This window comes from Mycetomoellerius zeteki, unplaced genomic scaffold (genome assembly GCF_001594055.1).
Source record: "Mycetomoellerius zeteki isolate Tzet28-1 unplaced genomic scaffold, Tzet1.0 scaffold31, whole genome shotgun sequence".
NCBI classification, from domain to species: Eukaryota; Metazoa; Arthropoda; class Insecta; order Hymenoptera; family Formicidae; genus Mycetomoellerius; species Mycetomoellerius zeteki.
Window position 1 is genome coordinate 2,415,780 of NW_017257294.1, and position 24,068 is coordinate 2,439,847.

Consider the following 24,068-nt stretch of genomic DNA (forward strand, 5'->3'; position numbering starts at 1 on the left):
CCGCTGTTTGTCCGTCTAGGAAACATGACGACGGAGGAGAAGTTCAACGCCGCCGTGAACGTGATCAGGAGTCTGCCGAAAAACGGTAGGATAATCTTACACCCATGTTATCATCGCATTGGCACGGCGAGTTGTGGCGCGCCTCTAAAGCGCGGATGCATATCTCGAAAGTGAATTTTTTTCCTTCGCGTGCATACACTCCGAAACATTTTACCTCTTACACACTCGCATCCGCTGTTGCGTTCGCCTGAGAACGCGGCAGATATCACAGTGCAATCGCTTTTTGCTTTCCACGCTTGTTGATTTCTTTCCCTTTCTCGCCTCTCTTCCTTCGTACAACTTTACTGCGTGCTGACTAAAGTCCACGTCGTTGCTGATATTTATCTTCTTTGCGTAAGAATGGCTCATTACTTGTTCCTGATGATGAGAAGCCGATAATAAGTAATTAGGTTTTTCCTTGTACTTAGAAGCGTCGAAAAAACCGACTGCAAGATTATTATGTGTATATATATTTTTTTTTATATACGTTTTCTGAACACTTTATATAAATTTCTTTAATGTGAAAACATTCGAGCAATGACAGTAAAAATCACACGACATGGGTCTTTAAACTTCTAGCCTTTTCCATTATCGCAGGTGTTTTTATTATGCGGAAAAAAATGACGAAGATTTTACATGCGTCATTACGCGCAACCGTGCGGAGAAATTGGCAAGATCTAATGATGTCCGAGGAAAGTGAATGTTCTCAAGTCAATTTCTTATTCGTGGTGTCGAGAGTGATATTAGAACAAAAAATTCTATTTCCCGAATGCTCGCGTACTGTACGGAAGAAGCCGTCTCCATGTCCGTCGTATTGTCTGTTTGGACGGCACACATTTTGAGAGTCTCTGCGTTGTAACGCGAATAACCTTCACATTTGATAAATGTGCCAAAAAAAAGAGACAAGTTTGCTGATTTGCATTTCTCATTGCCTAATATTATTTAGTTCTTTTGAAAAAAAAACGGCAATTTTCTTTTTGCAAACGAATTATATAATAAGCGGTGGATATAAATTTTGTTTACAGAAATATGACTATTTTTCTATAAAAGTTTTCTTATTAGGAGCTTGTTTTTTAAATCAAAATGTTTGTTATTTTCAATATTGTATTAATACTGATTTTGTATCATTCATATCTATATACATAATGTGCATATACATAATATACATAATATATTTTTTTACTATTTAGCCTTGATGTTGGATATTGTACATTTCAAGTATACTTTCCAGTCACTTCATATAGCTAAGTGACTGTATTACTCCCCAGTCCCTACTTTACTTTCTAACAGTGTAAGTCATGCTTAGTGGTTAAAACTAGAATGTTCCTCTTCACTGATTACAAAAAAAACTTGTATTGCACCATCAATTATGAAATTTTGTTAATAAGCTTATTATTTAACGCTAATTATTTATTTCTAGGTCACTGACAATATAAAATTAAAACTCGTTATCATACATAATCATGCATAATCTCTTGATACTCAATCTTTGTATTCTTGAACTTGCTTATTGACAAAAAATATATAATTGCAGTGCAACGGTGAAGTATAAAGTACAGCATGCATAATACAAAAGAACGAATTTCATATAAATATATGCATTCGAATTTTTATTAGAAGATACCTTAATGAGGCACTACCAACTAAGATAATAAGCTTTCACAATAATTGCTAACAGTTATTTCCTATTAATTTCGAAGATCATGAATTCCATTAGAAATACGATTAGAATGTTTTCACTATGTCTAATATTTATTGCTATCGAATAAAACTTATGTATTTTAAAGTAAATATATATATATATATACATTTTATATATATACGAAGAATTAAATTTTTGTGTTTCAATAATTGCGCTGTGCTTTATTATTTATTTAATTATTTCAGTATTGAAAGCTTCTACAGTTATTGTTATTAATTAATTTATTATTATTTAGTATACTAATATAAATATCCTAATTTAATATAAGGGTCTTTTAAAACTATGTAAAAACAGTAGAACTTCGTTTATCCAAACATAGGGAGATAAGATAGTTCTGATAACCGAATGGTTCAAATGATAGAAATTCATTAGCTCTTCCCTTTACTAGTACTTATTAATTAAGATAAAGGAGCTGAGACATTTAGAAAACTGAACTTGAGCACGTCGAGCTCTTATTTTTCGAATTATGGCTCCATAGTTCGGATAATTAAGAATTCAACTATAAGCTTGTTCTTTTCGTTCAGTCGTTTTTGTACGGTTCATTTTTTTTCTTTTTCTTTTTACATTGGAGAGAAAAACTAAAGATAACAAACCTTATAAGTTTGTATATTTGGAACTGAGCACATTTTGACTTTGGTCGTATAAATAAAATGCAAATAAACGGAATTCTACTGTATTATATATATTGTATGTAATGATGCATAAATTGTCATATCATTTATCTATTTCGTCATGCCTAAGAGAATACTCTTTTAACTCTTTGGCCAACAAGTCAAGGAGATAGAAATAAATCATCATTGTATCTCCATTTAATGGAGATACATATTTTTATTTCTATCTCCATTTAATACTTGGTTAATCAGGAAAGGACATTTAAATTTTGATTAAAATTATCTGTTCTTGTAATACATATTTATGTGTTGTGATGTGTTGCAACATTTAATTTTGGAAGAATAATTAATCAAACCAATGACAAATAATTTTGTAATTTTAATATACAATGTTTCAGGAGCGTACCAACCCAGCCATGAGATTATGCTGCGTTTTTATTCATATTACAAACAAGCAACTGAAGGACCCTGTCAACAATCTAAACCCGCATTCTGGGAGGTAATAAAGAAAGCAAAATGGGATGCATGGACACGTCTTGGCAATATGAGCCGTACAGAAGCCATGAATAATTATGTGGAGGAATTGAAGAAAGTAAGTATAGATTTTTGTAGATTAAAAGCTCACACAAAATGAATACGTTAAACAAGAATCGTCATCATATTGCAGATTGTCGAGACGATGTCTTACACAGATAATGTGGCAACGTTTCTCGGCAGTTTGGATTCTTTTTATGAAAGCGTACCAGCTGAAGATTTGGAATTACTCGTGGGACCAGTACTGGAGCGTATACGCTCTCAACCGGGATCGCCATTGTCTGGTTCACCATTAGGTTCATTTCTTTTTAACTTTTAGCAATATTTCAATTTTATACAAATAACATTTGCAAGTCATAAATACTTTAGCTTATTTCTCGAGATATAAACAGATTTTTGTGAAAGTAAGTTATAAAGATATTTTATAAGTAGTAATACCGGTATTTTCGAAAAATTGTACTGTATACTGGTATTATGTTATATTAGTATTTTCGAAAAATTATACCGGTATGTCATACCGGACGTCATACCGTCACCGGTTTATACTAATCAGAGTTTTATTTTAATTATTACATAATATTTAAATATATATGCCAGTATATTACTGGTATTTTTATATCGTTTTAATTGCTGACATATATTATGAATCGGATACCAAGAAATAAGTTAAAGTATTTTTTATTTATATAAACATGTTTACTAAACATTTAAATTGAGGATATTAAAGATATCACAGAGGTTTATTAGGTCAGTTCTTAAAGAAGCGAATTTCTATCAGAATTATCAATGTTAAATCGTAATGTAATAACAGTATGTTCCAAGTTTTTTAAGCACAATATATATTGAAGAGTGTTTTCTTCTTTTGTATAAAGCTATTTTCTTATTTTATTAGTGTCGAGAGAAACATCACCTCACAGAGTAATGAATGCTTCTCGGCACATAACGAGTAGTTTGGAAACCAGCCCGACCAGCAGCCGCACCGCGAGCCCGCTGCCACAGGACACTGATGGCGAAGAAGAGGAATTTATAGATACTGTTGAAGTATGACATTAACATTACGTTTCAGATTACGTTAATTATTCTTTTACGAATAATTCAATTTTATTACAGTCAGCGCCGGAGAGAGCGCAAAAAGATGCACTTAAGTCCACTATTGCTTCTCAAAAGATACAAACTACAGCAAAGAACGGAATTGATCATTCAAGTACAGAAAATGTTATAAAAGAGAACACTGAATTAACTAATGGATACAGCAACACTAACGGTCACGCGGAGACGATATCGGAGAACCATAGAGAGAGAAGTAGACAGAGAACGAAGAAAGATGACAATAAAGCCAATGCAGAATTCCTGAATCAAATCGCGACAACTATGCAGCATCTACAGAGAGATCTAGATCGCATAACGGCCAGAGTACGAGGTTTGGAAGGGCAAGCTTTACAAGCACTGGCACCTCCGACAGTACGTAACATAATTATTATTTAGCTATGTCTAATTTTAACAGGAAAAATAATACCTTTGATCTCTTTAAAATAACAAAATGAGAAATATTTTTTTTATTTATTTTATCTATCACGCTGATGTCAACCTTTTTTTTTTTTAGGAGCACACTGTTAGACGAAAGTATCTGAAATGGTGGCCGTTGCAAGAATGTCCGCCGCGTCTATTCGTTTTACTAATCTTATGGCCATTTGTTGCTCACTTACTGATCAACTTTATGCAGCGTTATCGCCAACGAAGACTATGATGTCACGATTATCATTCCTACGCAGCTGAGCACACATTTTCCAGTGTTTGGATTATTAATATTGAGTTATAGTCTACGTACACACAGATTTTTGTTTAATTTTATATTCCTTATAGAGACAAAGCTGTCCTAATGCAATCTACGATTACATTAGTAAACGTGAATTGTGATAAAAATGACTAGATCAATCTCTGTATATTTTTGCATATGCGGCCTGTTTCGGAAGTTGCACTTTCTCTCGCCTGTAGATTCACTGCTGAATAACGGGTTGATTGATCCACAGCGAAAGTTTGATTGAAAGACACTTCTGCAGCTATGTTAAATAACAGATATATGACTTAATATTTTGTTTTTTATGCATTTTTATAAAACGATGCAAACATTCTAAAACATATATATAAAAAGATACACAACTTGTGTTCTTTTGTATATTCATGTTTGTATTGTTTTATAATAAAGTGTATGATATTTTTATGTACACTACAGATGTACGATGTTTTACTGCATATTTAAAAATGTGCGAAATAATACATCGATACATGAATTATTTTATTCCTTGTGTTTATATTTTAATGTTTATATTTTAATGTTTATATTTTAATGTTTATATTTTAATGTTTATATTTTAGAAGAAGGTTCGTGACTTGCGGGACAATCTGTATAAAAATTATAAAGGTATAATTCTATTAATGTTTTCTAAGGTGGATTGTATGTAATATATTTAGTTCTGTAGTCGTATAGATTGTAATATATTCATACAGAGAAAGTAAATTTTTTTGCACATGCAAACGTACAATAGTCAATTTGCGTTTTATGTGTAAATTATGTGGGTTTTTAAGAAAGAAAAAAAAAAGAAAAAACTTAAAGTGTATTACTATCGATACTCCGACACAATGATAAATGTTAATTACTATTAATACGGATTATAATTCTAGTTTCAAAAGAATATTTATACGTACCGAGTGAATTGCGATAAATTTTATGTACATATGTGCAACGTGAAAATATACAAATTTTTAATTATCAGCTAAAATTTGCGTTACACTCATATACATTTTTTTTTTTCGTTACTAGCAAAATATTTTACAACTAAATTCGCCTGCCATTGTTGATACAGTGAGAGCGTCCGTTCCCTTTTAGCCACATTTTTCCATGAACGGGAGAAAGTAGAAAAGGCACAAAGTAGAAAGTGTAGCTAAAGTGCTATTCCTCTTTATGAATAGCAAGTCATGTAGACGTATACACAAGGTGAATCAGCAAGAATACTTTCTTAGATCCAAAGCTGCGAGAAAATAAACAGAATAAAACTTGAGTAACTTTTCATAGAGAACTAATATATTAAGCATCACGTCTTTGCTTTCTCTAGGTATTTTTTTCCTATTAACGTAAGATTAATGATGTTTCTTTCGATAGACATATATATGTCTGTATTTCTCGAATATTTTTTGTTGATGTCAAAATGAATTCAATCGTCCTGAAATAATTTCAGACTCGAAAAGTTATAATCCAACAAGGAGATCAAACTTCTAAGCTCAAATAAAACTTTGTAATTTTATTTAAAAATTTGAAGATATCTTCTTGTTGAATTTTAAATTTTCAAGTCTGAAATTATTTCAGAACGATATACGATCGAATTCATTTTGATATCAGCAAGAAATATATGAAGAATACAAAAATATATAATTTTATCGAAAGAAACATCAGGACTCGGTTTCACAATTCGCGGTTCAACTCTTTGACCGGTTCAATTCTAGAATTAGAAAGAGATGAGGAATAGTTGAACCGATAAAATAAAAAGTTCATCGCGAATTGTGAAACCGAGTTTAAGCTTACGTTGTGTTATTTGTATTAATATATGCTTCAATTTTCTACTAAAACTATGTCATTTACATCAATATACATCAAAATGTTAAAAATGTTTGAAAAAATTAGGATCTAACGAGAAGATATCTTCAAATTCTTTTATGCCCTTTTCCACCGATTAAGCTCGTTTCTATCAACGTAGATTAACTTTAATCTCAGTTCAACTTACTCTTTATCTTTTTCTAATTCTCAAAACTGGAAAAAGATGAAGAGTTAGTTAAACCGAGATTAAAATTAAACTATATTGGTAGAAAGGGGCCTTAATAGATTTAACTTTAATCTCGGTTCAACTTATTCTTCGTCTTCTTCTAGTTCTAAAGATTAGAAAAAGATGAATAATAAGTTGAACCGAGATTAAAGTTAATCTACATTGGTAGAAACGGGCATTATTCAAATACTTGTCTCTTTAAATTTACTAAAGCTATGTTCCCAGATAACATTATTTATGTTGCATAACATATTCAAAAGACGTCTTCTAGATATCTTATGCAACATGCATGTTATCTGGGTTATTTACATTCTGACGCTGTATGTGTCAGAATGTTAAAAAAGGAGTTATCTAAGCTGGATTCATAGATTTTTTTCTTTCAAGTTTAGAAGAGGAAGTCTGCAAGTTTTATGTTCGACGAATAATTATCGGTGATTCATTCACGCTACATATGCGTCCAATGTCAAGTACCAAGAGAACCATACTTCACGAAGATCGGAATGCAACTCGCACTCCCTGTTGCAAGAACCCGCTGTGCAACCGGCGGTGCAACTTGCTGCATGACTTGTTTACAATGTTTACATAATGGGACTCCCCTTACCCCTACACTTCTCTATTTTGGAACAGCTGTTTCCTCGTCAACTATACTTCTCTCGTGCTCATCTCTACCCTTTTTCCCGTTACACGTGACCGTACACAACGGAGAATGGCGAAAGTGAAGGAGCGACAAAGGAGGACAAACGCGACACACATACTTCTACTACTCAACTAGGCCGTCAGAATATAAAGGAGAGAGGGAGTAAGAGAGAGAGAAAGAGAGAGAGAGAGAGAGAGATTGGAGCAGTGGGGAAACGGAAGATTCTCCGGACGGTGGGAGAAGATCTCAGGTGGGGGACAACTCGATGATCCCGGCGATGAGATCCTTTTGTGCCCGAATGTGTGTGAAGTTGTGCGCACATTGTGGGCGTGCGTATGTACACACAGCTGCTCGGTATCTTCACCATACGTCGAAAATGTGTACGCGGCGCGCGAATATTCGTAGATTTTAGCTGACCACGCTCCGATTCATCCGATCACGTGCGGTCGACACATGCCGCCCTTCGCTCGCGAATTCGCGACAACGCCGAGCCGAAGTCCCCACGCAGCATAGACACCGGAATGCTGCTCCTCGTGCTCGCAAGCGTTCTCACCACCAGCTGCTCCGGCGCCGGAAATCTCGACCTGGGCACGATCGTCTTCGCGAACGTCGTATGTGAATTTAGATCACGCCTTTTCAACTTTTCGCTCGGTGTTAACGCTGTCGTTGTCCGATGCTTGTTTGACGCTCGTTCTTATTGTTTTCTTTTTATTTTGGCAATTTAACTTGATTTAATTCTGACATATTGCGTAATCCAGCTTCGGTTCAAGACTGTGTTTCGAGACCGACAAATAACATCGGTATACAATTCACTTTGGATGAACTGGAAATTGTAAAATTCATACAGATATATTATTAGACGTCAAGATCTTGATCGAACATAGCCTTTTCCCTTATTGTGTTGAATATTTCTCGGTCGATTTTTACTTAATACTGTTTTTTTATTGCTTTATATCAAGTTTAATATCTTTATTATGCAATATTGTTTTCTGTTGTAAAGCTTAACGTTTTTATTATTTCAATATGTATTAATTATGAGTGCCTTCCAACAAGCAACTCGGTACAAATGAGTTTTTATATCATTTGTAAAGTATATGCAAAATTTTAGAGACTTTATTGTTTGCCTTGATGCCTGGTGACTCATAAACTTATTGCGGAAACATAATGAAGCTCATTTTTGCTTACAGTTGTACAGACATGGAGATAGGACTCCTATTGCGCCTTACACCAACGATCCTTATAAAAATGAATCGTTGTGGCCGGTTCCATTTGGACAATTAACAAATGTAAGATAATTATAATTAACAAATGTAAACATAAATAATTATATGCGAAAATGTTTTTGTTTTAATATAATAGGTATTGTTCTTGGTCTTATCGTTATCTTATCTTATCATACATAAACATATTTTAATCATTTGAAATGCAATACTGTGGAGTTTACTTTGCCAAGTGGCCAATTTGGCATTCTATATAAAGAAACTGAAGAAAATAGACTTATACAATAAGTCAAGTTTTAAATAGATCAGGTATAGCAGATATGAAAAAGAAATTTCACTGATATGAAAATATTAGAATATATTAAACTTATCTTAAGAATTACTTTTCTTGCTGTATATTGATTTCTAAAAGCTTGCGCATTAACTTTATTAATGTTTAACGCTTGGCAAATGTAGATTGGGAAACACCAACATCTACTTCTCGGACGCTGGCTAAGGAAACGATACTCCGGTTTTTTAAACGATATTTACACGCCATATGACATTTACATTCAAAGTACGGACGTAGATCGTACCCTGATGTCAGCCGAGGCGAATCTCGCAGGTCTTTATCCGCCGGTGAAGAATGAAATATGGGACAACAACATCTATTGGATACCGATCCCTGTGCACACTATACCGGCACAGGAAGACTACGTGCTGAAGACGAGCAAGTATTGCCCGCGATACAAATACGAGCTGGAGAAGTTCTTAACATCACCGGAAATGGAAAGCATAAAAAAAAGAAACGCGAAGCTCTTTGCCTACTTAACTGAGCACAGCGGGGACAATATAAATTCGATTAGAGCAGTTGAACATCTATACGATAATTTATATATTGAAGTATGTTGAGATGTTCCCTGTTATCAATTGTGTATACTATTACATATCATAACTTGCTCATTTACTTAGGAAAACATGCGATAAAACTAGCTTTGATTTATTTACAGACATTGTACAACAAAACTCTACCACAGTGGACGAAATCGGTGTTTCCAGAGAAGTTGAAACCTCTCGCTATACTTAGTTTCATGATAGAGGCTTACAACAAGATACTTCAAAGATTAAAAACAGGTATGATCAGTGTATCGATCATTTATTAATAATTTACTTATATTTACATATTCTAATATGTTAACATTTTTTATGTGGAATATTTTTGATATTTTAATACATTAATATTTTTTACGCTTTTAAAGATATTTGTTAAATCTTCTCCATTATACAATCGACATTCAATTTTAAAAACATTAGGTCCACTACTTGGAGAAATGATAGATCACATGGTCAAGAAAGCACAACATACCTTAGAACCTGATAGAAAGATATGGATATACAGTGCTCATGATGAGACCATAGGAAATTTACTTATGACTTTGAACGTATTCGACCCTCACCCTCCACCATACGCTGCTGTGGTTCTTATCGAATTAAGGACAAATTCGAAAAATCAGTATTTTGTGACAGTAAGAATTTTGTTTAACTCATATGTGAAACACTTCATTCAATTTTTTTATTTTAATATTTATCCTTTCTTTGTCATTAGGTTTCTTATAAAAATACGACGGAAGAACCAATTCTTATGACATTACCGGGCTGCGATACGTTATGTCCTTTAATTGAATTTATTAATTTGACGAAAGACGTTGTACCTGAGGATTGGGAAAGAGAATGTCAAATAAGTCGAAATGAAATAAGTTCTAGCGATGTCATTGGTAATTATCGGATTTAACATATCGTATTAAATATTTATCTAATTTTTTTTTTTACATTGTGCAATATTTACATATGTATGCAACGTCAATAATAATGTTTAATAATATTTTGCATGTAATTATTTATTTTAATTAGCATTTTTTATTTATGTTTCAGCAATTCTGACATCATCCATATTAATGCTAGTTTTATTGGTCCTAATAATAATCGGCTTTATATATTGGCGACATAAAAAAGAACATAGACAGTATTATTTTCGCTTAGCATACAATGGCTATAACGATGCCATATAACGGGTATTTGACAAAAATAACTGATATGATGAAAACTGATATGGTATTAAAGAGTACCCAGATAGCCAAACGTGCAAAAGTCACAGCTGAACAGGATGTGATTTCCAGTAGTTTAGATATCGTACTGGTATTGTGCAAGTCAATTGTGTTGTCAGATTTTAGTTACTGCTTCAAATCTGACAGTGCTAGCATTAAACCAAAATTGCGTACTGTAACTTTAACAACGCACGGTGCTGTTACGCGTGTCGGGTTTCTTGCCAAATCCATGTGCTCGTTCTAAGCTTGCACATAGATTTCTCCCATGCGCGATCGCATTAAAAAAACTGCACGCTATAACTTTGAAATTGCATGGCGCTTTTACGCATGACTAGTTTCGTGCAGAAAAATATTCTATATGTCCAATTTTCAAGCAGTGCACAACATCGCACTAGAGGGACACAACGAAGTTCAATTTCTCGTATTTAAAAAAACCACATCAAATAGGATAAAAGGCGTATGATGAGACTTCTCAAATTTTATTCCTTTTTTTTGATAAAATGTCTGCGTTCAGTAGACTCAACACTTGAGTCTGTTAAACGCAACTCATAATGATGAGATGAGTTTCCATAATTGGGTTCCAAGAATGAAAACTAATAAAAATTTTACACATCGTAACAGGATTGTGTGCTTAGCGTGCTGTTCCAAAAAGACAGAATTTGTATTATTCATTGCGCTGCTACAACGTAACTGTGTGTCAGCTTTAAAGTTAACATCGTGCTGGCAATGTGCGGTTAACGTGTTGTTTACATGATTTGTTTCATGTGACTTCACGAATTTCAACACATGATGTCTCACATGAGTGTAATATGCATGCACAGCGTAACATTTCAGAGCTTCATGACTCTGCAACGTATGGTGCCGTATAAATGCTATCTGGGTATAGATTAATTATTTGTTATTAATGCCATAATAAAATTAAGCGGTTTTTTTTAAATTTTGGACAAACTTCCACATATATATGAAAAGCAGACTTTCAAAATGCGTTTTGTCCAAAATTTGTAATTTTCAGAAAACGAGAAAGAAATTCCGCACACAAGAAAATTACGCACTTTACAGAAACCCAGATAACAAAACGTTCCTTGGCATAAGAAAAGAAATAAATGTAATTAGTACAAGTTTTTCCACATTTCTATCAATTGAATGGAAAATGGATCGTCGTCAAACAGTATGCCGCACCGCTACCAGAAGGATGCATCGAATTAACTTTTTCGATTTTAAAAAACGACATAGAATAGAATAAAAGACGCAGCATTAAATGATTTTTCAGTTGTGTTCTAATGAAATAATTTTTCGAAGTGAGCTCCAAAAGCTTTAAGATGAAAGCATAGTACTTTTTTTCAAATGTTTACCGAGTATATAAATGAAATCTGATACTTTAAAATATTATTACGCTTATTGTTACGTTTACCGAAGACTACGATTACATTTCGTCCACGTTCGCAAAGCTCGTTCAGTTAAAATGCCGCCAGATTACTAATAACTTATAAAAGTAAGATTTTAGGTGGAAACTGTTTCCGTCATGGTGCTCTGTGATTTCTAACAACTTATACGATCGGTTTATAAGAGGGCAAGTATTGTCATCAAGTTGCTCATAAGAGTTAGTGGCAATCTAATAGGCAAAATCGGAAGCCGCTTTCTTAAATATTGAAGACAACTTAAGCAAAACAGTTTCAAGCAAATTGACAGCAACTTGCAGACAACTTGCTATCTGAGAAATAACAATGTGCCAATCAGTAGGATGTGAAATATTAAAATTACTAAACAATTGCTAAAAATGTTAAACAAATGCATTTTGTTTGTCTCTTAAAAAACATAATGCATTTCGAAATGTCTTATGTTTTTTCAGCATATAAATTAACGATGAAAAAATGCTTTCTGAACATCTCAGAGTATTATAATATAAGTCTTTCAACACTGAACACTACGCCATCTCTAACTAAAAAAATGAAATTTTGGACAAAATGCATTTTGGAATTCTGCTCTATATATATTTATATATATATATTTATATATATTTGTATATATTTGATATATATAAAATATATATATATATGTGTATTTGACTGCTTAAATTGTACATAATTTTTATCTGTATGTTTTATTTTAAAGGACCTCTTTTATAATGAATGATGTGATTTAATGATTAATCTTCTTTCACTTATCGTGAGGATACTTTTACTGTTTTAAACAGGAACTGTATTTCCTTATCAATCATCATATATACATGTATTATTTGATATGTATAATTTATTATATATATTATACAATTTATTACATCATCAATATTATGCTATACTATTATTACCTATAGGGGAGAGTGATCTAAATCGAACCGTGTTCCAAATAGGACCTTTTTAATTTAAATGAATATGGTTAAGCAGATTTGCGTACTATTTATAATGTAAAGTCCTTATAAGGCACTGAACATATGATAGCAGTTTGACAGTTCTCTATCATAACATTCATAAAATAGACGCAAATATGTTATTTCCGCCAACGCGTGCAAAAATTAAAAAAAAAAAATATTTGTAAATTATTATTTAAAAGGTGTTTATATATAATTGAAAATTTGAAAAGTAATTGATTTAAGATAATTAAAGAGTGTAGAATTAAAAAATATCAAGCATTTTGTGATCACTTTTCCGGTTTATTGTAAAATTTATTCCAAAGTTCGAAAGGATCTGTGTCCAAATTGGACAGTACAGTGAATAACTTATAGGCCTGGTTGTAATACTGGTGATCGGCTGATCAGATCTGGTCCAAGCAATTAAATTAGTAAAATATCATGAGTCATCAGACTTAGTTGAGTTTTATTGATTTCAATTCTAATAATATAAACAGTCAGTAATTTCTTTTTCCGAAAAAAATTTTTATGTTTGACTGTCAAATTGCTCGTTTTTATTCAATACTAAGAAAAATATTTTAAAATTCTATCTAAATGTTTATAAAAATAGGAGTATCCGATTCGGATTAGGGGATGGTCCGATTGGAACTATAGTCCCAAATTTTGGAACTGTAGTTCCAAATTAGACCGGAAAAAGCGTTTTTACATTTTCCATTATAGTTTAACACAGGTGAGAGATACGTCAAAATGGTCTGAAACAAAAATGAAAGAAATTAAATGATCTTTTCAATACCACCTTCGATTTTACGATCGGATTTTATTTACACCTTATAGAGAGCAAAAACTGCAAATAGGTTCGATTTAGACCATTCTCCCCTATTATAGGCATAATATTTCAAATTTTAGCTCATTTTCAAGAAAAGATTTCGAAAAAATGTATTTTTATCTATGTAGAAATCACAGCATTCCCTCGGAAATTTTGATTTGCTCATTCTTAGATGATAACTTATTTGAAATTGAGCAAGATCAAAGTCCGACTATCGTGATAATAACAATTTATAATATACATCACTATTTTAAGAAACAGTAAATTCAAATAGACAAATCAATATTGAAAAATTTTATAAAATTATTTTATTTTATGAGACTACCAAAAAAGACAAGTAATCAGGTACTTTTATAAAACATATGTATTGCTATTTATAATAACGCCTTAAATCATCAAACTTGAAAATGCATATATATCTTGTATAATAAATGTTCAATGTGATTAATCCAACACGAAATATATAATACGCGAAATATACAATGAACAAATTTTGCACCAAAATTTTTATGAGAAACAAAAACTTTTACTTCATAGAATAGCTACACAAAAAACCTACTGTTACAATTGTTTGTTACATGTGATATTGCAGTGATTGTCTAGTCATGATGTATGGAGATTGAACTTTTTGCGAGCTTCGTACAATATGACATAATAATTTTTAAAAGAGAAATACATAGCTAATGCGGAACACTGCCCGTAAACAAATTTTATTTAAATTCGGTCATCTTATTGTCAATGATCGTACAGGTAGCAACGATTGAATTATGATGTAGTATGTTTGTAAAGATATCTATATCTTTTTCTGATTTTTATATATGTATAATGTTAATTGGAATTGCAATTGTACAATTACGGGCTACAAGTTAAAATATGCGAACCATGTTCCTGTTTTAAAATTGATCACCTTATAACTTAGTTAGTGCGCGTCTCGATCGGATCTCGACTTATTTAGTACTTATAAATAAGGGAAAATACATAATGTGCGTATCTCTCATTAAGAATATTTTTCTGAATAGTTTTGTGATATTTTAAACAATAGTGTGATATGTAACCGACGGAAAAACTTTTATCATATTTGCTGCTATTGAAAAAATTGCGGACATTATTTTATATGCAGATTAATAAAAATTAATTCATTCGAAATAATATTTACATTCTTTTGTATATCATGTAACAACTAGGTAATTATGCACGAAAGTTAATACAAAATTTACTTCAATACAACACAATTTTTACATATGTATATACACATCTATATATATATATAATTTACAAAGCAAATGTAAATACATATACAAGTGTGTCAACATTTTTTAAACGATATATCATCATATATATAAAATACTTATTGAGTTATTAAATATGTTGATTACCAAATACGTGATATTGTCATATATACTTTGTTTAAGAGATTTATTTCCTTTCGCGCATAGGAGGCGGTATAAAGCGGACAAGTGGAGATCTATCCTGTATTGTGTTATACGTTTAAGTCCAGGCTTATACGTTTAAGTCCAGGCTTATAAAATTGAGCGGGTGAAATAATCTCGAAACATGTCCACTTTGCCCGCTATGCCGCCCCTATGTGCGAAGGCTACAAATTTCTCGTTGAACAAAGTATAGTTGTGTCTTTTATCAATATTAATACAAATTAATTTTAATTATCTTATCATGTAATGAAAAAAATTACATTTAAAATTTACGATGTTAACGAATTTAACGATGTTTACGATTTAACGATCGAATGAGTGCGATACATCAGGCACTATCAGACACTAAACATTACCTCTTATTTATTTTGTGCAATTGGAAACAGACTCTTGTTTTTATCTTCTTCGTAGAACATACTGTTTACTATATATCCTATGCTGATATACTTGTTAAGACATTACCATGCTGGTGTAGATGAAAAACTGTCACTTTCTTGAATAGTAAACGCTGGATTTGTTCTGCAATATATTTAATATTTAAGGTATTTCAAGATGTTGCTCGGATCTTGAAATAGATAACAATAAATCTAACAATAAATCGAATCGAGGCAACGACTGAATTTCGGTGTAACATTTTTCTTACCTTTGTTATGACAAGTCAGCCTTGTATAAATTCATTTTGAGACTTGTTTGTTAGAAATGTGCATGCAATGAAAATAAGTTTGGTTAATTGTGCTCGTCATACATAAATTTATTTTTAGAAACAAGAAACAAATGAAGAAATGAGGACTGACAGTAGTGGAAGGATAGGAGCACCAACGTTACGTCCCTATAAGCGCATAATATTATTTAATATTTTAAGCATATTCTTAGAATATTAAATGTACAATTAATATTCTAAGAATATGCTTAAAATATTAAATAATATTATGCGCTTATAGGGGTAATATATCATTTAATAACGATGGCGAAGCAAACTTTATAAAGGTAAAAGCACCATTATTTATTAGAAAAATATATCTTTCAGGAATCATACACGTACCATGGGGTTTTATGCTGACATCACGAGAGATGATATAAGCACCTTTTCAATGCAACATTGTTTTCATGTGTTTATGTAATACATAATAGGTCGCATATTGTCTCACACATTCAATTGCATTACTCCAACTAAGCGTTTAACGAGGTTTCTGACGTATTGTGAAAACTATGAATGAATAGAATTCTGTCTGTATCATGAGCATGTATAAAAGGAGTCTATGATATTTTTTGTAATGTATAGTTCTTTCTGCTTAAAGATCACTTATAGTATAAATAATTACACTATTAATAATTATATTACTACTAATAATTATACTATTTATACTAAATAACCATAGAATAAATTAATGAATTAACTAAAAGATAAATACTATAAGCTTATATTCAAGAGAGTGTCTACGAGTATACATAGTATAAAGTAAAAATACAAATGTTATATTGTACGTTTAGAATTTTAAAGCACATGCATTGTGTGATTAGAACTAATTTTTTAACAAAAACAATTAATGAACATAATTAGAATAATAGTCAATGTACATTAGAAGTCTAAAAAAATAATTCGATAAGAATACCTTATAGTAGAAGCACTTGATACACCAAGTCATAATTTATTTGTCTAGATGTCTATCTGTTAGACGCGTGTGAGTATTCAAACGTGTTCTATTATTAGTAGCTAACAGGAAGTCAATTATCTTTTTACAGATGAGATGCAGAAAGTGTAATGCGAGTCACGAATCGATTTACTCATCTTTAGCAACCATTTATCTTAATTCAGCACACAAAACTACATTGTGAAGCAAATTTTTCATTCTCAATCGTTTCTCCATTCACCATATTTTTTTCTCCAATTATAATATAAATCTCGGAACAATATACGGTTATCTGCTACAACAATGACACGATACAAAAATTATACTTTTATCTTTTACGTTTATCTTTTATATTTTTAGTTTATCTGTTATTATATCAAAATTGCATCTTAAAATTATTATTACAAAATTTTAATGATTCAAACTTATTTTCTGGAAAACATTGTTTTTTAAGATGTGTCGTTGCAAGAAATGTGAACATATATTCAAGCAGTCCATAAATACACTTAATTTATCTTCCAAACTTTAAACACTTCTGTTTTAACTAAGCGAGTTGAGATATTTCATGTACCTGTTGTAATTGCGCTTGGTATATGATCGCATTTTCATAACAACAAATTTAACGCGGACGCCACAATACATAAATGTATTTTATTCAAAGTTTACAAAATACATTTCAAGCTATATAAAAAATTTTTATTATACAATTCACATAAAAGCACACAACATATAAAAGAGGCATATACAAAACCACAAAACCACACCAGATAGTTTACATACAAGATTAATCTCGATCAAATATCAAATATTTTGTATATAATAATTAAATAATACATGCAAAAGTACAATTCTAGCTTTTTTATGTTAAAATATTTCGCCGCAAAGATAGATACATGATTAATGCTTGGCGAAATTATGTATTTACTGTATTATATTAGTCACAACTGTGATAAATAATTATAACTAAAATTCTTACCTGGCATAAACTGCAGGATTCGATATTCCAAGCGTCGGACTTACGGGAGTACCGATATATTTAGTAACCAACTAAAATGAAAAAATAGTAAATTAAATAATGGCTTAACGATTGCGTTTTATAAAAAATGAAATGTATTATGTTAAATATAATTATTAAAGGATTGAGAAAAATTATGGCTAAGATATAATTTAGAGTCCAAACAAATAGCATTCGCACGCAATAAAAACAACCAAAAATGTACATACCCAGTTATTACCGAGGGAAGTTGCACCCATGCTCACAGCCATGTGGATGGCCAAGTAAGCGCAGAAAATAAGATACAAAATCGCATATACACACATGACTAAATATATGGCCCAATGATGAGGCAGGTCTTCTTGAACAGTTTGTATCACGAAGTATATATTTATCGTTATTACTAGGATCGACAAAGCAGTCGCCACGATTTTATTCAGTCTACAATACAGATAATACAATGCGGACGTACAGAAGAAAGACAACTTTCAACATGTTAAAAATATTGAAAATTAAAAGATAAAGCTACGTACATTCCGTTTCGAAATTCACCCATAATTTGAGCACTGCTTGTGAAAGCGATTGTTGGTAAGGTGGCAAAAGGTAACTGCAGACTCATTATAGCGTTTAAAATGTCGTTCATGTTGCTCAAGTTGTTCATGTCAGCCAAAAATGCTACCAAGAAGGTAGGAACTATGGCGATTGTTCGGGTGAACAGGACTCGCTTCCATCGTGCCCATTGCAGATTCAAGAATCCTTCCATCGCGAATTGACCGGCATAAGTGCCCGTCATAGTGGATGATTGACCGGCAGCCAAAATACCGACAGCCCATATGTACATTGCAGCTGCGCCGAAGGAGCAACCGAGGAAGATTCCCCCTTTGTAAGGATCAGCTTCAAACGTCGCATTATTTGGCTGTAGTTTAGAGGAAAGAATATACTCAAAACCATTTGGTTAAGAATTGGCTAAGAAACAGTAGTTTATGCGGTGAAAAGAGTTAAATGTAAAAGATTTAAAAACGCTTCCTTACTGAAAAAAATCACGTCACAAAGTTACATAACGAAATCATGTAATTAAAATAAGTAAATCACATAACGGATTGTTCCAAATCAGTACGTGAATTCTTTAAATCACGTAATTTGAAAAAATCTCATGATATAGAAATAATTTCATCTATCATATGACTTTATTGTTATCGAATTTTAAATAATTAAATGATAGAAGAAAAAAGCAAATCATCGTGTAATTTTTCAAATTATGCGATTTTAAAAGATCACGTACTGATTTGGAACAATTCATTACCTGATTTACATATTTTAGTTACATGATTTCGTTATGTAACTTTGTGACGTGATTTTTTTCAGTAGGGTTACCTGAAAAGTTTCTGTACCGAGAGTATAATTATTCGCTTCGCAAACTTTATACTGTAAAATAAAACAGAAATTAATCCAACTATTTTCTCACTTGAAATTATAATTAGTTTCAATAACTGTACTTACAACATCGTTATTCGTTTTATTATAAAGACCATGAGCAAATACAGCCACGACAAACACGTTAATTAAAAATGAAATAAATAGTGCAATGCAGGCTTCAATGAAGTAATACATGTTGGCATCTTTGATTTTTGCAGGCTGTCTTCTATCAATGTCTCTAGACTAAAAAAATAAATAACATTACATATACATTTATATGCAAAGTATTTCAGGACTTTTGGGATAAATTTCGGGGGGGGGGGGAGGGGGGTAAATCTCTCCAAAAAAATTAACTTTTGTTAAAGAACCTGTGTCCTCCGATATATTTTTAAGAAACTAGGTGTCCAGTCGCGCGTAACAACTAACAATACTAGTTCACGTCCTTTGATTTTTTTTTGCAAAAAGACGACCAAAAAAGCAAAACGCTGCAAAAAAGCAAAAATACTACCGCGTGATTAATTGCGTATCTCATAATGAGTCTGAACAAGGACGCGTAGCTCCTTAAAAATGTATCGGGGAGGACGCAGATTCCTTAACAAAAGTTGATTCCTTTAGTAAAATATATCGTCCTCTGAAGTTTATCTTAGAAATCCTAAAATACCCTGTACATTGAAAAATCAATCGCGCATATCATGTTTATTATTCTTACTTTGACCAAGGCACTGTGAAGGTACAAATTATGCGGCATAATGACCGCGCCGACAATTCCTACAGCTTGGAGTAATACCTTGTTATCGTAATTCATTCCATTGTACCATGGAACAAACATACCTCTTATAACGTCTATTTGAGAAGGCGCGGCAACTACGTACTGAAACATTGAAAGCCATTGTTGAAATTCACATGAGCGACATGATCGTGATATTTTGAAATAAGTCTACCTCATAACCAAAGGTAACTGCCATGATCGAGATGAGAAAACCGAAGAAAAATTCCAATTTCCTCAATCCGTATTTGTCCAAGAATAGAAATGTGAATGTGTCAATTACTGTGATAAGAACGCCACCCCATATAGGAATCCTGAAACGCAACTTTCCTTATCACAAATCTTCTGTATATTTATGTGCGTTGTTTGATTATAAATTAATAATAAAAAAAAAGAAATAAAGATAATCAGAGAAAGATAATATAAATACATGAAAAAAATAAAATGTTTAATAATATTTGCAATCTAAATAAACATAATCTACAAATATACATACGTAGATCACGCAGATTATAATATGTTCTTCTATAATATGTAAAATATTTTTATAACATTTTTTATTCCCAATATATTTTGTATTTAGCTAGAATGATTTTCAGATTTTCGTAAGTAGAGTATTCAATGTCTCTACTGAAGAAGTTAATAAGTTAATTAGCAAACTATGATTTTAAATGTTTCAGATATTCCGAAGAACGTTTTGTATGCGTTAGGTTACGTGTATAAATATTTAGCAATCAGACACTTACGCTGTATTAGATAAGAGATAAAGGGCAATAGCCGTTCCTATTACTTCTTGCATATCACTACCAATAATTGCTATTTCAATCATTAACCATAAAATAAGTCTAGGTACTTTTTTGTATTGTCTGAAACACATCTCTGCCAGATGTAGACCGGTTACTACACCGAGACGCGCGCTGAGCCTTTGCATAACGAGACCTAGGATAGTAGCGCTTAGTAGTACCCATAATAACTGAAAGCGAAAACGTCAACAAGGAACATCATTACCAAAGAAAAGATAATCGAAAATTAACATGATAGTAAAGTAAATAAAAAAAAAACTGATTGCAACAACATTTGTTTTCATTCCAGCAGGTGTACCTTGTATCTTGCTATCACTCCGGATTGTAGATCTGATTCTATGTTGCCAGGATCCAAATAAGCTATGGACATTAAGAAGCCAGGTCCCGTGAAAGCCCATAGTTTTCTAAAGCTAAACCCCGTCTGCAAACAAGAATTACAATCCATTTTGAGAGATTAATTTTGAACGCATTAGTGCATATTGGTGTGTATTAAAGTTGTTTTACACTGATTTAATTTGATAAAAGTGAAGTATAAATACTTTAAATTATAAAATACATACATATTTTACCAAATAGCACAATAAAGTATATAAATGTGAGACAATAAATATACAAGACAGGAGTGAGACAATATTCAAATTTCTAAGTCTGACTATATGGGACGATAATACACTGTTAAAAATAAAATGTTAATTACAATTTAAAGACGTATAGTGGACTTTCTGAGACATGCAAAAATGTTGAAATTAAACATTTATGCAACATAAAAATATTATTAAATAAAATTATGTTAAAATTAACATAAAAAGAAAATGCTGATTTTTACGTCTCAGAAAATCCACTATACGTCTTTAAGTTAGAATTAACATTTTATTTTTAACAGTGTAACCTTAGCGGAAAAGTTTTATGAAAAACTATATAGATTGAGACAAGATCTTATTGAGACAAGAAATTATTAGTTTTTCATAGATGTTCGTAGCGGGACGTAGAGCAACGTTATTTCTTTGAAAAATCTAGAAATCATAAGTCCTCAAACAACTTTACGTTTCACTACGAATATCTACGAAAAATTAAGAATCTTTAAGACAAACAAACCTCACTCTACGTCCCACTACGAAAATCTACGAAAAATTAAGAATTTTTTTAAGATTTTGTCTCAATCTATGTAGTTTTTCTGTATATTTTTTCGTAAATATTTTTTTTCCGTCAAGGAAGTTTCTAAGTGCTTGATCAGTACATTTGTACTTCCTCACATATTTATGTTCTTACTGTCTCGTAATTGTCTCATTCTTATCGGCTTATTTTCTTATCTTGTATACTTATATTTTCTCACCTTCTCACTGCATTGCTCAACAACACACAGGGTACAAAGACCAACTTACATATCCTGTTTCTGGCACCTGCACCCTCTCATCGGCGAAGTAGGTTTGATCATGGCTGGGAGATAGGGAAGTGTTCTCGTTAGGTTTTCCAGTCTCCGACTCGTGCATTCGCTGATGCGGCACTGTTGTGACATCGTCACAGGATTTCACGTCGTAACTATTGTGCATAATGTATCAATATAACACTCTAAAAAAAATGATACCTATGGAGCAAAACTTTCCGTCTGCAGCATACAAAGTTAGATGCTTGAGTGACGAAATTAGAGCGAAAGTAGATTACGATCCTCATAAAACATGCAGATCTGAAAGAAGAAAAAAGAGAAAACGTTAGATAATCGTCAGCGACGTACGGAAATATTTTAATGAAGCAACGGAGCTCTCCTTCGATAACGAACAAAGAAAGAACACAGGTAGAACTGATAAATCTCTAATGAATCTCTGGATCCACGTGAATCGTTGTGTTGAATGTCGGTGACCTGGGACAAAATAAAGTATTTCTTCGGAGTACTTCGACTCACTTTGAAAAAATGGAGCACGCGAGTCAACGAGATTACGGACAGCCAAAGATCACGTTCGGAGCGATGGCATCGATCGACCAAACCGCGAAAAATTTCCAATAGTCGATCACTCACAGTCATTCACTACCCAGCTCGCAGCTGTTGACTGCAGCAACAGCAGTGGAGCAGTGCAACGAATCGGTCGAACGCTACGAACTTGGCCGCGTAATGTGGCAGGTTGGTAATCTTGGAGCGGGGGAAACCCGCCAGGGGCGTAGCGAAGTAAAATCCCGGAGTATACCGAGATCATTGACAAAAAATTCATGTTATTTATTGATAAATCTGTTTTTTATAATTGAATTTTTTTAAAACGTGCTTATACTTAAGCAAACAAATTAAAGAGAAACAAGTACGTTTGTTATCTGATAAAAGGAAAGTTCTAGCGCGGTTCAGTAATAAAAAAGCTTGACGATTAGTTAATCGCCGATTAAGTTAAATTGGTTGGAATCAAAAGAGTGACTTTGAAGAGTGACTTCAATGGATTTAAACAACAATCTTATCAAGAAATAGATATAATATCTGAATATATAAATTAATTTTTGTAAACGGCAAAAAAGACCAGATCGAGTCTTATGATGTGACCGAAAAATTTTCAATAATTTACGTAATAATGTTTTGTTGTTTTACATTGAAAATGACCCGATCGGTGTCGAAACGTTTGTATATGTACGTTTATTAAATATCTTTTATTTATTGATTTATTCTAATTGAGCCATATTAACAATTATTTTTAAAATATTGATTTAATATTACAAATATTAAATAAAAATTAAAAATATATTTTAATATTGTCTACTGCAGATCGAACAAATGTTCTTCTAATGACTCTAACTGCGCTGTGTACATTTCAGAAAAGTCTTCGCCTACGACAAGAAAGGCTGAAGCTGATCGAAGTTCTCCGTACGTCATCACAGCGGGTGGTATCAGTCATTACAAAAGATAAACGTTCTGCTAACGTCGAGAAGTCTGCGCGCGTGCCTTGGTTCACGAAAAGAGACCGTGAGACGATCCTGGGAGATCCCCGGGTTTATCGTCGTCGTATCAAATTGCGCGGAATACGCGCGACGTCCTTCATCCTCTTGTGTCCCTCTCCCGCCCTCTTCATTACAAAATGTCTTTCACGCATATCATAATTTGCACACATTATTATTCTGATATATCGCAAATTCCACGACATTCGACACAGATGCAGTCAGCGGTTGAATGTAACGATGTGATATATAATACGTAATACCGAACGAATATAAACGTAATAAAACAGCTGCAAAAGA

At 32.3% G+C, this 24,068-nt stretch overlaps 3 protein-coding genes across 10 annotated transcripts in view; 2 read left to right on the forward strand and 1 right to left on the reverse strand.

The window, feature by feature from the left end:
• LOC108724694 (acyl-CoA-binding domain-containing protein 5-B) overlaps positions 1–4,982 on the forward strand; it is a 5,206-nt gene extending 224 nt beyond the window's left edge. For both annotated transcript variants that reach the window (XM_018451235.1, XM_018451234.1), the window contains exons 2-7: positions 20–85; positions 2,751–2,944; positions 3,020–3,182; positions 3,779–3,927; positions 3,997–4,347; positions 4,490–4,982. In XM_018451235.1, the coding sequence (XP_018306737.1) occupies positions 25–85; positions 2,751–2,944; positions 3,020–3,182; positions 3,779–3,927; positions 3,997–4,347; positions 4,490–4,633 (1,062 nt within the window). In that variant the 5' untranslated portion in view covers positions 20–24 and the 3' untranslated portion in view covers positions 4,634–4,982. The remainder of the gene's footprint in view (positions 1–19; positions 86–2,750; positions 2,945–3,019; positions 3,183–3,778; positions 3,928–3,996; positions 4,348–4,489) is intronic.
• A 2,233-nt stretch (positions 4,983–7,215) lies between these two features.
• LOC108724668 (prostatic acid phosphatase) lies at positions 7,216–16,109 on the forward strand. 2 transcript variants are annotated; one of them, XM_018451162.1, is made up of 7 exons: positions 7,216–7,952; positions 8,529–8,627; positions 9,018–9,443; positions 9,551–9,674; positions 9,855–10,066; positions 10,147–10,315; positions 16,010–16,109. In XM_018451162.1, exons 1-7 carry the CDS (start codon positions 7,863–7,865, stop codon positions 16,024–16,026), a joined length of 1,137 nt encoding a protein of 378 aa, XP_018306664.1. In that variant the 5' UTR covers positions 7,216–7,862; the 3' UTR covers positions 16,027–16,109. The 2 variants fall into 2 exon arrangements, with proteins under 2 accessions (XP_018306664.1, XP_018306663.1); XM_018451161.1 differs by lacking the exon at positions 16,010–16,109 and adding an exon at positions 10,473–10,623.
• On the reverse strand, positions 15,130–22,959 carry Mvl (solute carrier family member malvolio). Of its 6 annotated transcripts, XR_001936715.1 has the most exons (14): positions 22,759–22,959; positions 22,241–22,542; positions 21,157–21,279; positions 20,802–21,028; positions 20,231–20,369; positions 19,999–20,160; positions 19,374–19,532; positions 19,248–19,298; positions 18,407–18,789; positions 18,104–18,314; positions 17,856–17,926; positions 16,291–16,455; positions 15,892–15,933; positions 15,756–15,767 (listed from the first exon to the last, which is right to left on the reverse strand). XR_001936715.1 is itself a non-coding variant. In XM_018451158.1 (13 exons), the coding sequence occupies exons 2-12, from the start codon at positions 22,406–22,408 to the stop codon at positions 15,897–15,899; spliced, it is 1,731 nt and encodes a 576-aa protein (XP_018306660.1). In that variant the 5' UTR covers positions 22,409–22,542; positions 22,759–22,959; the 3' UTR covers positions 15,130–15,767; positions 15,892–15,896. The 6 variants fall into 6 exon arrangements, 4 of the variants coding, with proteins under 4 accessions (XP_018306660.1, XP_018306657.1, XP_018306658.1 ...); XM_018451158.1 differs by lacking the exon at positions 16,291–16,455 and having other exon boundaries at positions 15,130–15,767; XR_001936714.1 differs by lacking the exon at positions 15,892–15,933 and having other exon boundaries at positions 15,718–15,767.
• Between the last annotated feature and the right edge of the window lie 1,109 nt (positions 22,960–24,068).

Bases quoted from the DNA above. Each gene is read 5' to 3' on its own strand.
- LOC108724668 (XM_018451161.1), top strand. From the start codon at position 7,863: ATGCTGCTCCTCGTGCTCGCAAGCGTTCTCACCACCAGCTGCTCCGGC. The intron at 7,953-8,528 runs GTATGTGAATTT...TTTTGCTTACAG, and splicing joins CGATCGTCTTCGCGAACGTC to TTGTACAGACATGGAGATAG. The intron at 9,675-9,854 runs GTATGATCAGTG...TAAAAACATTAG, and splicing joins ACTTCAAAGATTAAAAACAG to GTCCACTACTTGGAGAAATG.
- Mvl (XM_018451155.1), bottom strand. From the start codon at position 22,408: ATGCACAATAGTTACGACGTGAAATCCTGTGACGATGTCACAACAGTG. The intron at 18,315-18,406 runs GTACGTAGCTTT...TCTGTATTGTAG, and splicing joins GGTGAATTTCGAAACGGAAT to ACTGAATAAAATCGTGGCGA. The intron at 17,927-18,103 runs GTATGTACATTT...TTTTCATTTTAG, and splicing joins CTTCCCTCGGTAATAACTGG to TTGGTTACTAAATATATCGG.